At 46.6% G+C, this 17,137-nt stretch overlaps 1 protein-coding gene and 1 long non-coding RNA gene across 2 annotated transcripts; one reads left to right on the top strand and one right to left on the bottom strand.

The window, feature by feature from the left end:
- The first annotated feature begins 1,015 nt into the window (after positions 1-1,015).
- Positions 1,016-16,670, top strand: LOC309516336 (B-cell antigen receptor complex-associated protein beta chain-like). The gene is made up of 5 exons (XM_082195156.1): positions 1,016-1,188; positions 4,674-4,958; positions 6,411-6,529; positions 13,566-13,607; positions 15,017-16,670. The coding sequence occupies exons 1-5, from the start codon at positions 1,119-1,121 to the stop codon at positions 15,116-15,118; spliced, it is 618 nt and encodes a 205-aa protein (XP_082051282.1). The 5' UTR covers positions 1,016-1,118; the 3' UTR covers positions 15,119-16,670.
- On the bottom strand, positions 8,991-13,466 carry LOC309516448. The gene is made up of 3 exons (XR_014212932.1): positions 13,306-13,466; positions 12,480-13,067; positions 8,991-9,206 (listed from the first exon to the last, which is right to left on the bottom strand). It is a non-coding gene; the product is annotated as an uncharacterized lncRNA (long non-coding RNA).
- Positions 16,671-17,137: the final 467 nt, after the last annotated feature.

Here is a 17,137-nt window from a genome sequence, read left to right as displayed (position 1 = left end):
GGTCTTCCTGCTCCTTGTCTTTCTTTTCTTTTTTTAATAACTTGATTCAAAATTTAAACAAAACATATTACCCAGAAACATATCATCCTTATTCCCCCCCCCATTTTTCCTCCCTCCCCCCACAAAGGGGAAATTGGGGTGCGTCTTATGGGGCGAATGCCTGCAAGCCTCGCGCGCCCGGCAGGAGGGCTCCCCCTGCTTCGGGCGAGTGTCTGCAAGCCTCGCGCACCCGGCAGGAGGTCCCACCGGGTGCGCGAGGCTTGGGGCGGCAGCCTGTGCTTCGGGCTCCCCGTGCTTTGGGCTCCCCATGCTTCGGACTGCTTGCGCGCACCTAGAAGCTTGGGGCGCGCTGAGCTCAGCACGCCCCAAGCTTCTGGATTAGCGCAGGGGTCCGCTAGCCCTGGGAGAGGCGCCCGGCTCTCCCACGCTAGCGGAGACCTTGCCGGCACGCAGAAGCTTGGAGCGCGCTGAGCTCCGCACGCCCCAAGCTCCTGGTGTAGCGCAGCGCACCTGGGGGGGAAATAATTTTTTTCCCCTTTATTTCCCCCCCAAAAAACTAGGTGCGTCTTATGGGCCGGTGCGTCTTATGGGGCGAAAAATACGGTATTTAGCTGATTATTATCAATAAAAAGTTTGTGAGTGTTTATTCAAAGCCAGCCAAGGAGTCCAGTTCACTTTGTTGCATCTTCAAATACTTTGTAAAGGGTTCCAATTCATCTTTAGAGTCACAGTTATCCTTGTCCCCTAGCTTGTATGTCAGTTTTGCCAACCTTGTCTAACACTCTTAAATACCACTACACTTCTGCGCAAATGTATCTGCTACAAGCGCAGTAGTACGCCAGCCTGGGGAAAGGTCTCTGTCCTAGCTATATGCTTAACCTACTAATGGCCGCTTCTCCATGGCAGTCCTGTCAGTCAAACTGGCCACCCGTGGCAGCCCCTGGTCACATGACAGAGTGCGCCCTGCCCAAAGGGTCTGCCTCCGTCACAGCTGCATTTACATGGGCAGGAAACAGAAAATTGGCAAGGGAGAGGCCTCGGCACTTTCAGTTTTTCAAAGGCAGAACTGAGAGCTGGTTGTGTTTTTGCTGGGCTCGAGTTGGCATCTTCAACTGGCAATGGCGTCTTATTTCCTCCGGGTCTGCGGAGTGTTCTGGGTGATGCTGGGAACCTGCTTTGTGGTTACAGGTAATGATAATAATGATAATTTATTATTTATACCCCGCCCATCTGGCTGGGCCTCCCCAGCCACTCTGGGCGGCTTCCATAGAAAACAGAAATACAGTAAAATATCACACGTTAAAAACTTCCCTGAACAGGGCTGCCTTCAGATGTCTTCTAAATGCCAGGCAGTTGTTTATCTCTTTGACATCTGCTGGAAGGGCGTTCCACAGGGAGGGCGCCACTACCGAGAAGGCCCTCTGCCTGGTTCCCTGTAGCTTTGCTTCTCGCAATGAGGGAACCGCCAGAAGGCCCTCGGCGCTGGACCTCAGCGTCCGGGCAGAATGATGGGGGTGGAGACGCTCCTTCAGGTATACTGGACTGAGGCCGTTTAGGGCTTTAAAGGTCAGCACCAACACTTTGAATTGTGCTCGGAAATGTACTGGGACGTATGGCTTCTTCTCTCTCGTCCTCTGTTCCCTTCAGTGAAATGGGCCAGTCAGTTTATTCACAGCGGGACGGCAGGTTGAGGGGACAATGGGCCTGTCTCAAGCCAGATGTTGCTGGACTCCATCTCCCAGTCAACATAGCTAATGGTCAGGGATGAAGGCAAGGGCATTGACTCCTTGGGGTGAGATACTTTGGGGGGGGGCCTATCTTTTTTAGGGTGCTGGGCCCCCTCAATATTCTTTTTTTTATTTAAATTTTTATTGATTTTAACATATAAATTATAAAATGCACCACAAAATGTATCATTTATACAATCTTTTTAGACTTCCATCAGCACCTCTGATGATCCCCAGTTTTAACCACTTCCTATGCAATTCTTAACTTTATATTGCCTTTACATCATCCTTCCCCTACTCCAGTTTTGCAATACTTCCAGTAATGCTCCTCACAAAACTTCTTGCAACCCTGTTCTTCACAAATACTTTTCAAATAGTCCGTAAATTTACTCCAGTCTCCCGTGAATTTCTGGTCCTGCCGGTTTACAAATCCTTCCTGTTAGTTTATCTAATTCTACATAGTCCATGGGCCCCCTCAATATTCAGAGAGCCCCATGCCCAATGTCAGAACACCCCTCTAACGTCTGGAGAAGCTGGCACCTCTGGAAGAAGCAGAGTTACAGCCTAGCAACATCTGGAGGATTACAGGTTTCCCCTCCCTGGATAATTTCTAAAAAGAGAGAGACACTGGGCATCAGACCTGTCTAAAAACTGAAGTTCTCTCACTGTAAATCGGCTGGTGGGGAGGCCCTTTGGCGTATTGGATGGTTCCTGCCCCCCGCAGTAAACTGGACTACAACTGCTATCATCCCTCACCACATTCAGAGGTTCTGGGTTTGGAAAGACTGCTGTGGACAGGGGACTCAGCTAGACTGGTAAAGAAAAGGCGATTCAGTTGCATTGTATATGCTGAACCTCTTGGGCTTCCTGATCAGAAGGTCGGCAGTTCGAATCCCCGTGACCGAGTGAGCTCCCATTGCTCTGTCCCAGCTTCTGTCAACCTAGCAGTTCGAAAGCACGCTAGTGCAAGTAGATAAATAGGTACCACTGTGGCGGGAAGGTAAACGGCATTTCCGTGTGCTCTGGCTTCCGTCACAGTGTTCCATTGTGCCAGAAGCAGTTTAGTCATGCTGGCCACATTACCTGGAAAGCTGTCTGTGGACAAATGCTGGCTCCCTTGGCCTGAAAGCAAGATGAGTGCTGCAACCCCATAGTTGCCTTAACCGTCCAGGGGTCCTTTACCTTTACCTTTTACCTATATGTGAAATAACATTGTGCCACCAGATGGCACTGTGGGGTCTCGTTTTTCTCGACCTGTTTTCCCTGTTTAAATTTACAACGCGTTTAACTGAAACACTTCTTTAATGTGTCTAGATCAGGGGTCAGCAAACTTTTTCAGAAGGGTGCCAGTCCACTGTCCCTCAGACCTTGTGGGGGGCTGGGCTATATTTTGAAAAAAATAATGAATGTATTCCTATGCCCCACAAATAACTCAGAGATGCATTTTAGATAAAAGCACACATTCTACTACATGCTGATTCCCGGACCGTCCGTGGGCCAGATTGAGAAGGCGATTGGGCCGCATCTGGCCCCCGGGCCTTAGTTGCCGACCCATGGTCTAGATCCAGCCAAGGTCTGTTCACATAGGAAGCCTCACACTGTAAATGGAGGGAAAAAACAAGGAAATCCAACCAGGTTACAGGAAGTGTGCAGGAGAAGAGTTGAGTGTAGAAACTGAAAGGGGAGAGATGTTGAGCTAGAGAGTGGTGAACTCTTCCAGTTGTTTTGAGCCCCCGATCACCTGACACAGTTGTGCTAACTGGGGATAGACTTTCACAGGAGCAAGAACAGGAGGAGTGGCTGGGTGTGCAGTGAGCTCTGTCAACAAAGAGTGCAGTACTTCCTGCCAATCTGTTTTGCATTTGCGGACAAACCTAAAATAAACCAGTGCCTGGTTAGATAAATAGATATAGATATAGATAGATATATGAATTAATTCATTTAATTTTAAACAACTCATAAATACATGATGTACTGTACTGCTTCATTTACAGTTGGGGCACGCCCCATAAGTTCCTGCTGAAATCAGGTAACTTTTAATAATAATAATAATAAATTTTATTTATATCCCGCCCTCCCCAGCCGAAGCCGGGCTCAGAGCGGCTAACAACATTAAAATAATAAAACATTCTGAAATAATTTCATTATAAAATTAATTCAAATCAGATTAATGGCAACCATTGGGCTAGAGTTCTGTGAGGATTACCAAGGCTGTGCCTTGGCCAAAGGCCTGGTGGAACAGCTCTGTCTTGCAGGCCCTGCGGAAAGATGTCTCAAGTCCTGCAGGGCCCTAGTCTCTTGTGACAGAGCGTTCCACCAGATCGGGGCCAGTACTGAAAAGGCCCTGGCTCTGGTTGAGGCCAGACTAACCTCTCTGTGGGCCTGGGACCTCCAGAATGTTTTTGTTTGAAGACCGTAAGTTCCTTTGTGGGACATACCAGGAGAGTCCGTCCCGTAGGTACGAGGGTCCTAGGGCGTATAGGGCTTTGAAGGTTAAACCCAGCACCTGGTTTACCAGTTAAAATAAAGAATTCTAAACTATAATCAATCAAATAACAGCAAGTCACAATGCATAAAATACCACAAAACATGCAAAGCAAGGATCAAATTGAGAAACAAGGGCACACTGCCTACAAAACTGATTTTTTATAAATATCCCTGAACTCTTCCCTCCTCCCAGCTGCTTTTGCTGTTCTCAAAGTGATATACCGGTAATCATAGTCTTCCTCCTAGGGCTGGATGGTGGGGAGAGGGTTTAATTCAGGACTCAAATTTCAAAATTGTGCTCACACTTGAAACCTGTGTAAAATGTGGTTCCAGTTAGACGTTAAATCACCGGAGAGCTTTGCTTTGTCTTGTTTTGTTAAGAAGAGAGAGATCTCTTTGCCTCCGCCCTCCCTTTCGCCGCCATTTTGTGGTTTCTCACCTTTTCTGCACATGCTGTAGTTTCGGAGAAGGCGACGCGGATACGCTTCATCGCTGCCCGGTGGGGCAGTCAAGTGTCCTTCAGGTGTGTTTCCAGCTCTCCGGCAAATTGGTACAAAGAGACGGAGAAGGGCAAGCATCAGGAGATGGTGAACACTTCCAGAGTCCAGGTGTTGAGGAACGAATCGCTGGTCCTGATGCACATCAGCAAAATCCAGCTCACCGACAACGGCATCTACTTCTGTGAGAACAACAAGACGCGAATTAGTCGGCAGCACTGCTGCGGCACTGAACTGCGAGTCATGGGTGAATAGCTTTAATTTGCTTCAATATTCCCTTTTCCTGCTTCCAAGGTCCTGTGACCTGTGGCTGTGAATAACCATGAAGCAGGGCTCTGTCTTAAAGTCTGCCTTTCCTGGGCACAGACCCTGCAAGTGTCCCTATTTTCCAGGGACACCCCCGATTTGCGTGGACAGGCGGAGTCCCCCAAACCCTGGGCAGCCCTCCCCCATGTGGAATAACGTCTCAAGACAATGTGCTATGGGATTAAATTGGCCACAACTTTATTATATTTCAGATGTGGGTAGACCTTGGCTCAGGCATTGGGCGTTATCCCTCCCCAGTCCCCCACTGGGGATCTGGGGAACATCAGGGTTATCCAGTGGGGGTGGGGGGTGGGCTGGCTCTGGAGAACATATGTTCAAGCAGAGATACCTGTGGAGAAAAGGTTAACCTGCAAAATAAGACTTAACTGAGGGTGGGTAGGGTGGGAGAAGCTCTGGAGCCAAGTGAGAATTCCCAGGTAAGATCCTCCCTCTATTGTGTGGGCAGGTAGTCCCTCCCCTACCTGGCCTGGTCTCCTTGGCAACGCTTCCCCCAGGCGAGATTGGACAACTGACTGAGGTAGGCGGAGACCTCCAGGTAGCCCACCTGGGGGAAGGCTAAGCCAAGCCTGTGCTGATGGAGCCGCACCGGGTCCAGGGGCCGTGCGCGTCCACGCAAAGGGCGCCCCCCGTTTAACGCGGGGAGTGGTCATTACAGAAGCCATCCCAGTTTGTGATTTGATCCTGGAATGTCCCACTTTTCCTTAGGATGCTCCTATTTTCCTTGGAGAAATGTTGGAGGGTATGGAGTTATCCAACCCCTGAGCCATCTGAAGGCAGTTCTGTATAGGGAAGTCAGTTAATGAGTCTTGTTAGTGGAAGCCCAGAACAAGGATGTCCACTTGTGCAATGGAGCTTTCTTCCCTCATCTTGCTTTGCCCTCCAAAATTGGCTCCAGACCTATAACTTCCGCTACCTGCTCTCACTCACTAAACCACCTCTCAGATATTTACTTGTCTACCTAGCCCCTAACTGTTCCTGACTCAGCTTATTTCACTACACTAACTCAGCCTATCCACAGACTCCATCCCAATTCACTCCCACTCCAACCAACCACCCAACTCCCAACAAACTCCTCCCTTCGCCCCTCCCAGAGCTGGTTTTACAGTCCCTCTGACTCCACCCCCCGGGTTCTGATTGGGTAACCTGTTTAACTATTTCACCTCCAGCACTCTCATATGTTAACGTCACAGCTTATGCAAATGCAAACCACGCCCACAGTCGCACTGCATTGTGGGCTTTGCAGTCTGTTGCATATTATAGCAGGGAGCTGTTCCCGTTCAAAGATGGAAAGGAAACCATAGTCACATTGCAGCCAAAGATGACAGACCATAGGCTGAGCTAAGTAATGAGCTTATCTTGTCTTCATTCTAAGGTATCAGCACATTTCAGCAAGTGCAGAATCGAAACACCCTAAAAGATGCCATCATCGTGATCCAGACCCTTCTTATTGTCCTGTTTGTGAGTGTTCCTGTGTTTCTAACTATGGGGAAGGTAAGTGAGTCGGGCCGCCTGTACAATGTCAAATTCTGACCTTGCTGGTGCTCAAGCACTGCTACAGCGCAATGACCACCAGTGTGGTGTAGTGGTTAAGAGCGGTAGTCTCGTAATCTGGGGAACTGGGTTCGCGTCTCCGCTCCTCCACATGCAGCTGCTGGGTGACCTTGGGCCAGTCACACTTCTTTGAAGTCTCTCAGCCCCACTCACCTCACAGAGTGTTTGTTGTGGGGGAGGAAGGGAAAGGAGAATGCTAGCCGCTTTGAGACTCCTTCGGGTAGTGATAAAGCGGGATATCAAATCCAAACTCTTCTTCTTCTTCTTCTAGCATTATTTCATTCCTTTTAATAGCCTGTTTTTTTGTGTTTTTTTGAGACATTGTGCGTATACAGCAGTAAATACAAACAACCCATTTGCAACAAGGCCATAAAAACTGACATGTGGCAGGTCTTTTAAGGTTCAGCCTGCAAGTAGCATCAGCTTGATCAAACTGGGAAATCACAGCATATTGTGTTTTTAATATTCGGTTGGAAGCCGCCCAGAGTGCCTGGAAAAACCCAGCCAGATGGGCGGGGTATAAACAATAAATTATTATTATATTATAGCGCTGTTTCCTGACTGCATGCAAAGCAGAGCCAACAGACCACAGCCACTGGGGAGCTGGTTCCACAAAATCAGAGCTACTGTGAAAGAGGACCTGTTCTGTACTTTCCCAAGTCTCACCTCCCATGTAGAGAGACCTGGGCTGTACACAGAACCTCCATGACTGACCCTACTGGGTAGCCACTTCTTGTTTCTAGCATGGCATTGCAGACGTGTAATAGACAAGAGATCAGATGCTGGGACAGATATTTAAGAGAGAGCTTTAATGGGTGTCAGGTTCCAGGAGTTCTCAGAACCCCAGGGGGGTCTCTCACCCAAAGTGACCCCTCTGGTGGGTTCCTTATTCAAAGAATTTAGTTGCTCAGTCTCATCATAGGAACCCGGTCTACAGTGGTACCTCAGGTTACATACGCTTCAGGTTACATACGCTTCAGGTTACAGACTCTGCTAACCCAGAAATAGTACCTCAGGTTAAGAACTTTGCTTCAGGATGAGAACAGAAATCGTGCTCCAGTGGCGCGGCAGCAGCAGGAGGCCCCATTAGCTAAAGCGGTGCTTCAGGTTAAGAACAGTTTCAGGTTAAGTACGGACCTCCGGAATGAATTAAGTACTTAACCCAAGGTACCACTGTATTCTGTTACATAGACAGTCCTTTCTTCTGTCAATCTTTCCTCTCCTTCTTATTCTCTTAGTAGCTCGCCACAGCAGCTTGAAAGCCCCAGCCCCTTTTTCCTATTCCTCTTTCCTTTACCCTACACTTTGTCCTCGCTGGGGCCATGCCATTTTCCTTTGTCGTTCATCCCTTTCCCCCTACACTTCCTCTGTCTTCTCCCTTTGTGTTTCTCTCCTCCTCGCCCTCCTGGCTTCCTCTGTGCTTATCCTCTATCATTCTTGTCCTCCTCCATGTTGGGACTGACACCAGGCACTCAGCAACACTCCAACTTTTAAAGAGCTGCCCTCTGCATCCATCTCTGCACAGCTCCACTTCTCTTGAGAGCTAGTGTGGTGTAGTGGTTAAGGGCGGTGGGCTCGTAATCTGGTGAACCGGGTTCGCGTCTCCGCTCCTCCACATGCAGCTGCTGGGTGACCTTGGGCCAGTCACACTTCTCTGAAGTCTCTCAGCCCCACTCACCACACAGAGTGTTTGATGTGGGGGAGGAAGGGAAAGGAGAATGTTAGCCGCTTTGAGACTCTTTCGTGTAGTGATAAAGTGGGATATCAAATCCAAACTACTACTCCTCCTCCTCCTCCTCCTCCTCCCCTTCTTCTTCTTCTTCTTCTTCTTCTTCTTCTTCTGGTCCTGATGCCTCCAGGTTTTGCTGGACCAGCCAAGGAGCCTCTTGGAGTGAGTGAGTGAGTGAGTCAGTCAGTCAGTTTTACTGCACATAGCCAAAGGCTGCCACAATGTACAGTGGTGCCCCGCAAGACGAATGCCTCGCAAGATGGAAAACCCGCTAGACGAAAGGGTTTTCCATCTTGGAGGTGCTTTGCAAAACGAATTTCCTATGGGCTTGCTTCGCAAGACGAAAATGTCTTGCGAGTTCCTGCGGGTTTTTTTCCTCCCCCCCCCCTTTCCCAAGCCGCTAAGCCGCTTATCAGCTGATCCTAAGCCGCTAAGCCGCTTAACAGCTGATCCGCTAAGCTGCTAAGCCGCTTATCAGCTGATCCGCTAAGTCGCTAATAGCGCTAAGCCGCTAAGCCGCTAATGGGCTTGCTTCGCAAGACGAAAAAACCGCAAGACAAAGAGACTCGCGGAACGGATTCTTTTCGTCTTGCGAGGCACCACTGTACACAGAAACATTCAACAATTAAAAGGAAATATACTGGATTGATACAAAAAAACTTAAAACATTTATATTATCAGGACATTGCCTACTCTAAACAGAGCTATAAAAGTACCTTAATATACAAGTTAAGACATTAAACAATAAAATTTATAAGCTAAAATTGTCACATGGCCACTAATATATTAAAAAATAATGTTAATTAATACAATGTGCAATTATATTCAGAGTTTGGTGATAAAGATAGAATACAGCTTGATGTAGATAGGGTCAAATAAATTCATCTCCTTTACAGTTGGTGGCTGTTGTTGTTTAGTCGTTTAGTCGTGTCCGACTCTTCGTGACCCCATGGACCAGAGCACGCCAGGCACTTCTGTCCTCCACTGCCTCCCGCAGTTTGATCAAACTCATGCTAGTAGCTTCAAGAACACCATCCAACCATCTCATTCTCTGTCGTCCCCTTCTCCTTGTGCCCTCCATCTTTCCCAACATCAGGGTCTTTTCCAGGGAGTCTTCTCTTCTCATGAGGTGGCCAAAGTATTGCAGCCTCAGCTTCACGATCTGTCCTTCCAGTGAGCACTCAGGGCTGATTTCCTTCAGAATGGAGAGGTTTGATCTTCTTGCAGTCCATGGGACTCTCAAGAGTCTCCTCCAGCACCATAATTCAAAAGCATCAATTCTTCGGCGATCAGCCTTCTTTATGGTCCAGCTCTCACTTCCATACATCACTACTGGGAAAACCATGGCTTTTACTATACGGACCTTTGTTGGCAAGGTGATGTCTCTGCTTTTTAAGATGTTGTCTAGGTTTGCCATCGCCTTTCTCCCAAGGAGCAGGCGTCTTTTAATTTCGTGACTGCTGTCACCATCTGCACTGATCATGGAGCCCAAGAAAGTAAAATCTCTCACTGCCTCCATTTCTTCCCCATCTATTTGCCAGGAGGTGATGGGCCCAGTGGCCATGATCTTCGTTTTTTTGATGTTGAGCTTCAGACCATATTTTGCACTCTCCTCTTTCACCCTCATTAAAAGGTTCTTTAATTCCTCTTCACTTTCTGCCATCAAGGTTGTGTCATCTGCATATCTGAGGTTGTTGATATTTCTTCCGGCAATCTTAATTCCGGCTTGGGATTCATCCAGCCCAGCCTTTCGCATGATGAATTCTGCATATAAGTTAAATAAGCAGGGAGACAATATACAGCCTTGCCGTACTCCTTTCCCAATTTGGAACCAATCAGTTGTTCCATATCCAGTTCTAACTGTAGCTTCTTGTCCCACATAGAGATTTCGCAGGAGACAGATGAGGTGATCAGGCACTCCCATTTCTTTAAGAACTTGCCATAGTTTGCTGTGGTCAACACAGTCAAAGGCTTTTGCATAGTCAATGAAGCAGAAGTAGATGTCTTTCTGGAACTCTCTAGCTTTCTCCGTAATCCAGCGCATGTTTGCAATTTGGTCTCTGGTTCCTCTGCCTCTTCTAAATCCAGCTTGCACTTCTGGGAGTTCTCGGTCCACATACTGCTTGAGCCTTCCTTGTAGAATTTTAAGCATAACCTTGCTAGCATGTGAAATGAGTGAAATTGTGCGGTAGTTGGAGCATTCTTTGGCACTGCCTTTCTTTGGGATTGGAATGTAGACTGATCTTCTCCAATCCTCTGGCCACTGCTGAGTTTTCCAAACTTGCTGGCATATTGAGTGTAGCACCTTAACAGCATCATCTTTTAAAATTTTAAACAGTTCAGCTGGAATACCATCACTTCCACTGGCCTTGTTATTTGCAGTGCTTTCTAAGGCCCATTTGACTTCACTCTCCAGGATGTCTGGCTCAAGGTCAGCAACCACACTACCTGGGGTGTACGAGACATCCATATCTTTCTGGTATAATTCCTCTGTGTATTCTTGCCACCTCTTCTTGATGTCTTCTGCTTCAGTTAGATCTTTACCACTTTTGTCCTTTATTATGGTAATCTTTGTACGAAATGTTCCTTTCATATTTCCGATTTTCTTGAACAGATCTCTGGTTCTTCCCGTTCTGTTGCTTTCCTCTATTTCTTTGCATTGCTCGTTTAAGAAGGCCTTCTTGTCTCTCCTTGCTGTTCTTTGGAAATCTGCATTCAATTTCCTGTATCTTTCACTATCTCCCTCGCATTTTGCTTGCCTTCTCTCCCCCGCTATTTGTAAGGCCTCGTTGGACAGCCACTTTGCTTTCTTGCATTTCTTTTTCATTGGGATGGTTTTAGTTGCTGCCTCCTGTATAATGTTGCGAGCCTCCATCCATAGTTCTTCAGGCACTCTGTCCAGCAAATCTAAATCCTTAAACCTGTTCCTCACTTCCACTGTGTATTCATAAGGGATTTGGTTTAGATTGTATCTTACCTGTCCAGTGGTTTTTCCTACTTTCTTCAGTTTAAGCTTGAATTTTGCTATAAGGAGCTGATGATCTGAGCCACAGTCAGCTCCAGGTCTTGTTTTTGCTGACTGTATAGAGCTTCTCCATCTTTGGCTGCAGAGAATATAATCAATCTGATTTCGATGTTGCCCATCTGGGGATGTCCATGTGTAGAGTCGTCTCTTGTGTTGTTGGAAAAGCGTGTTTGTGATGACCAGCTTGTTCTCTTGACAGAACTCTATTAGCCTTTGCCCTGCTTCGTTTTGATCTCCAAGGCCAAACTTGCCAGTTGTTCCTTTTATCTCTTGATTCCCTACTTTAGCATTCCAATCCCCTATAATGAGCAGAACATCCTTCTTTGGTGTCACTTCGATAAGGTTTTGTAAGTCTTCATAGAACTGGTCAATTTCAGTTTCTTCAGCACCAGTAGTTGGTGCATAAACTTGGATTACCAGTAGTTGGTGCATAAACTTGGACCCCTTCATGGATCACTGCCTTGCCGTGGCGAAGGGGCTTGAAGAACTCAGAGAAGCTATGAACTACGCCGAGCAGGGCACCCAAGATGAACAGGTCATAGTGGAGAGTTTTGACCAAACGTGATCCACCTGGAGTAGGAATCGGCAAGCCACTCCAGTATCCCTGCCAAGAAAACTCCATGGACAAAGACAACAGGCATATAAAAGTTATGACACTGGAAGATGAGCCCCTCAGGTCGGAAGGTGTCCAACATGCTACTGGGGAAGAGCGGAGGACAAGTACAAGTAGATCCAGAGCTGATGAAGCGGCTGGGCCAAAGCCGAAAGGACGCTCAGTTGTGGATATGCATGGAAGCGAAAGGAAAGTCCAATGCTGTAAAGAAAAATATTGCATAGGAACCTGGAATGTAAGAACCATGAACCTGGGTAAGTTGGATGTGGTCAAAAATGAGATGGCAAGAATAAATATTGACATCCTGGGCATCAGTGAGCTAAAATGGACAGGAATGGGCGAATTCAGTTCGGATGACTACCATATCTACTACTGTGGGCAAGAAACCCGTAAGAGAAATGGAGTGGCCCTCATAGTCAACAAAAGAGTGGCGAAAGCTGTACTGGGATGCAGTCTCAAAAATGATAGAATGATCTCGATACGAATCCAAGGCAGACCTTTTAACATCACAGTTGGTGGCTACCTTGGCTATATAATTTGCTCTAATTTTCCTAGCGGCAGTTGCAAAGAGTGCTAGATGCCAGGTCACATACTTATCTGTGTCTGCGAGGAGATATAAAATCATGTCAGAGGGGTTCTGGCCAGGGTACCTTGTCATTATAGGTGCTAAAAATATTTCTCTTGCTTGATTATATAAGGGGCAGCGCAAGATATAATGCATAAGGTCCTCTACTTCATGACATCCCCTAATGCAAACCCGTTCGTTTGTTGGTATGCCTCTGTGTCTCCCATCTCTAGAAGCAGAGTTTATTGTATTTAATTGTAACTCTGTAAAAGCTTTCCGGCGTTGCACAAAAGTCAATTCGTTAAAATAAGATGTATGTTCATTGGCCTCTCTAAGTTTAAGATATAATGGGGCGCATGTAGATGTGTACATAGAGTTTAGATCATTTTTAGTTGCCACTGCCCTTATAGAGTCTGATTGTGCTCTCAAGGGCTCCTCCTCAATGGGTTTAGGGCCTTCTCAAGATGTACGGATTAATCTGAATCACCCATGAAGTCCCATGAAACTGTGTTGCTTGGTAGTGTGCATAGGTATTTTTTAGACCATCTTTAGCTGAACAGTTACAGATAGGTAGCCATGTTGGTCTGCCATAGTCAAAATAAAAAAATTCCTTCCAGTAGCACCTTAAAGACCAACTAAGTTAGTTCTTGGTATGAGCTTTCGTGTGCATGGTATGGGCTTTCGTGTGGTATCTGAAGAAGTGTGCATGCACATGAAAGCTCATACCAAGAACTAACTTAGTTGGTCTTTAAGGTGCTGCTGGAAGGAATTTTTTTATTTTGACTTTAGCTGAACAGGTGCAAGTCTGGCTCCAAGTTTTTGTAGGCCTTTGGGCAATACCATCTCACTGCCCGCCAGCCCTGGCACTGCCCCTTCAGCACCATCCTTGGCCATTTCCTCAAAGCCCTTGTTTGAGACAATCCTGCTCAGTTATTCTGCTGATTCCCACCCATCAATTGCCAAGGTGAGGGATGCTTCACTAGCAGTTCTTTTGCAAACAGGGACCAAACAGCTTGGAATAATGTAGCGCTGTTTCTCCTTCAGGGTGATGGCAAGGATGCGTCGGCTGAGGACCACACTTACGAGGTGAGCAACAGAGTGAGGTATTTTCAAAATGGTAAAGCTGGAAAGCGGGGTAGTCCATCTTGGGCAGGAGAGAGAAGAGAAAGTACAGGAATTCATTCAGACATCAGCCAAGGTAGGAGCAAACAGAGCCTGGCTAGAAGCTGTTAGCGGAGCACTGGGTTTGGAGAAGAGAAGAAGTGTTTATCTTCCAGAAGTGATCACTTACTGGTGCTTTGGGGGTGGGGACAGACAGTATATGTGGGTCAGCATCTTCACACAAGTGAAAGAGAAAAAGGAGGAGGCCTAAGTGAATAGGGGAAGACAATGGTGTTTGAATATGGCATGATCTGTGTTCAGGTGACTGCTGAGTGCTTTAAAACAATTGTGTGCCTGTTGTCCGGCGAGAGAGAGAAAAAGTTCACGGAGAATGGACATAGGGAAATATATTGCAATCCAGAGCCGTACCTATAAATTTGTGTGGTTCTGTAATGTCATTTGGATCCAGCCTTTTCATTGGTACGTTTGAGGAATTGGGGGGTGGGGGGCGACCCAAACCAAAGCAATTGCAGCAAACCAACACAAAAATATTGTCACAAATATGAAAATCACGTTTGGTTCATAGTTATTACAAATTGTACATTTCTGTGATTGTGGGGTGGGACGATAGAAGGCTGGTTTTTGCCCCTTCTTCCTGCTGCTGCCTGTTGATGGTTGCCACCCATAGCTGTCAACATTTCCCTTTTTTTAAGGGAAATTCCCTTATTCTGAATAAGATTCCTCGCAAGAAAAGGGAAAACTTGACAGCTATGTTGCCACCTGGGTGCATTTTGGCCAAGCTGAACTGTTTTCACCGGTCTTGAAAGACCTACATTGGCTCCCAGTACGTTTCCGAGCACAATTCAAAGTGCTGGTGTTGACCTTTAAAGCCCTAAACGGCTTTGGCCCAGTATACCTGAAGGAGCGTCTCCACCCCCATCGTTCTGCCCAGACACTGAGGTCCAGCGCCGAGGGCCTTCTGGTGGTTCCCTCATTGCGAGAAGCAAAGCTACAGGGAACCAGGCAGAGGGCCTTTTCGGTGGTGGCGCCCGCCCTGTGGAATGCCCTCCCATCGGATGTCAAGGTGATGGACAACTACCTGACATTCAGAAGACATCTTAAGGTGGCCCTATTCAGGGAAGCTTTTAATGTATGATATTTTAGTGTTTTTTGGTTTCTGTGGAAGCCGCCCAGAGTGGCTGGGGAAGCCCAGCCAGATGGGTGGGGTACAAATAATAAATTATTATTATATTATATTATTATTTTCAGGTGTGCAAGCCGTTACTGGTGATTTAAAAGACAGTGATTGATGAATATGTATTTGTCTTGGGGCAAGAGTGGATCCCTGCCTTTGTATACAAACTTTTTCCCTTTTCCCTTTTGCTTCTTCACAGGGGCTGGCGGTTGAACTAGCTGATACATATGAAGACATTTGTACTTACCAGGACAGAGTAACAGACAAGTGGAATCTGGGAGAAAGTCCAGGCGAGGAGTGAAAGGTTTTGCAGCATCTTTGGCAAGGTGTGGCACACCTGACTCTGGAACAAGTTTTGCTTGGCTACAGTGCTCTCGATGCAGCTCTCGCTCTCTTGCTTGCTTAGCTATCATCAGCCAAACTACTAGATCAAATGTGCTACTCCTTCGCTCCAGATTCCTTGGGCGTTGGGTTTGTTGTTAAGAGGCACCCAAAGCTGGCGTAGTGGCAGACCCTATTTAGGGGAGCTCCCCTCCTTCCCTCCCCATACAAGAGGAAAACATAAAATTGTAAATAATAAAATCTGAGCATGGGTTTGAATCTCACATATGTTTTTTTCTAACATCAGTTTGCTTGCCATAAATGTGCATTCTAATTTGAATGGGTTTCCTCCCACACATCCTCAATTCTTGAAGCTGCTAGATTTAGGGTGGTTTTTAAAGGAAAGCCGGATATTAGAAGTGTCAAATTTGGTAAGCCAATGCCAAACTTAGGGATGGGGGAGCCATTCAGTTCAGTTCTCATTTAAAGGTGAACCAATGTAATCTGCAAGGGACACGGGTGGCGCTGTGGGTTAAACCACAGAGCCTAGGACTTGCCAATCAGAAGGTCAGTGGTTCGAATCCCCGCGACGGGGTGAGCTCCCGTTGTTCGGTCCCTGCTCCTGCCAACCTAGCAGTTCGAAAGCACACTAGTGCAAGTAGATAAATAGGTACCACTCCAGCGGGAAGGTAAACGGTGTTTCTGTGTGCTGCTCTGGTTCGCCAGAAGCGGCTTAGTCATGCTGGCCACATGACCCGGAAGCTGTACGTCTGCTCCCTCGGCCAATAAAGCGAGCGCTCCAACCCCAGAGTCAGCCACGACTGGTCCTAATGGTCAGGGGTCCCTTTACCTTTTTAATGTAATCTTCATGTTTTGAAACAATATGCAAACTGAAACACAGCCATCCCTCAAAAGGCAGGCCGCTCTGAATTTTGCAGTGCAGTTCTTCAGCCAAGTGATTTGCAGAAAGATGCATATGCTTAAAGCATAGCGTGCAGAAAAAATGCACATATTGGTGAAAATGATATACCACAATGCATTGTATTAAGGGGAACTGCTTTGTCAAAACGTGCATAATAGTCTAAATTGCAAATAAACATGTATACTGGGAGCAATTTTCCTAATTTAATAATGGAATAATGGAAAAGTGGAATAGAAATAATGAATATTAAATCAAATCTAAAATGCCAATGAATTTTCATGAATTGCTGACGTGTGAAAAAGTGGAGTCCCAAATATAAGTTTGGAAAAATTAGAAGCTGAAATTGATAGGTTCACCGATCTCGAACCAAACATTAGTACTTTACAACTAAGCAAGAAGACATTAAGGTATAGCACATAGTATATTGAAATGTCCGGTCATTTGGCCAGGACACTCCAAATTTACATCACCTTTCTGATCCCCTCGTAAGATTTAACGTATTGCCGTTTGCAGTTCTGCATGGTAGATTTTCGAAAACCCCATATTCTGAAAAGTACTGCCTTTGTGGCACAAAACAGGTCAAATCTATCACACATGTTTTATTTTATTGCCCTTTTGTGTGTGTGTGTGTGTGTGTGTGTGTGTGTGTGTATGTACAGTATATGTATATGTATGTATGTATGTATGTGTGTATATACAGTCATACCTCATGTTACGTCCGCTTCATGTTACGTCCCACGGCGACCTGGAAGTACTGGAAAGGGTTACTTCCGGGTTTCGCCGCTCATGCATGCGCAGAAGCACAAAATGACATCACGCACACGCACAGAAGTGGCAAATTGCAACCTGCGCGTGCACAGATGCGCCACTGCGGGTTGTGTTCTTTTCATGTTGCGAATGGGCCTCCGGAACGGATCCCATTCGCAACCAGAGGTACCACTGTGTGTGTGTATATATATATATGTGTGTGTGTGTGTGTGTGTGTGTGTGGAGGGGATAGACGAAAGAGTTTTCCGTTTTGGAGGTGCTTCGCAAAACGAATCTCCTATGGGCTTGCTTCGCAAGACGAAAATGTCT

Source organism: Podarcis vaucheri, assembly GCF_965113315.1.
Source record: "Podarcis vaucheri genome assembly, chromosome: 13".
NCBI lineage: Eukaryota > Metazoa > Chordata > Lepidosauria > Squamata > Lacertidae > Podarcis > Podarcis vaucheri.
Note: the sequence above shows the minus strand (reverse complement) of the source record. Positions and strands in the feature narration are given on the sequence as shown.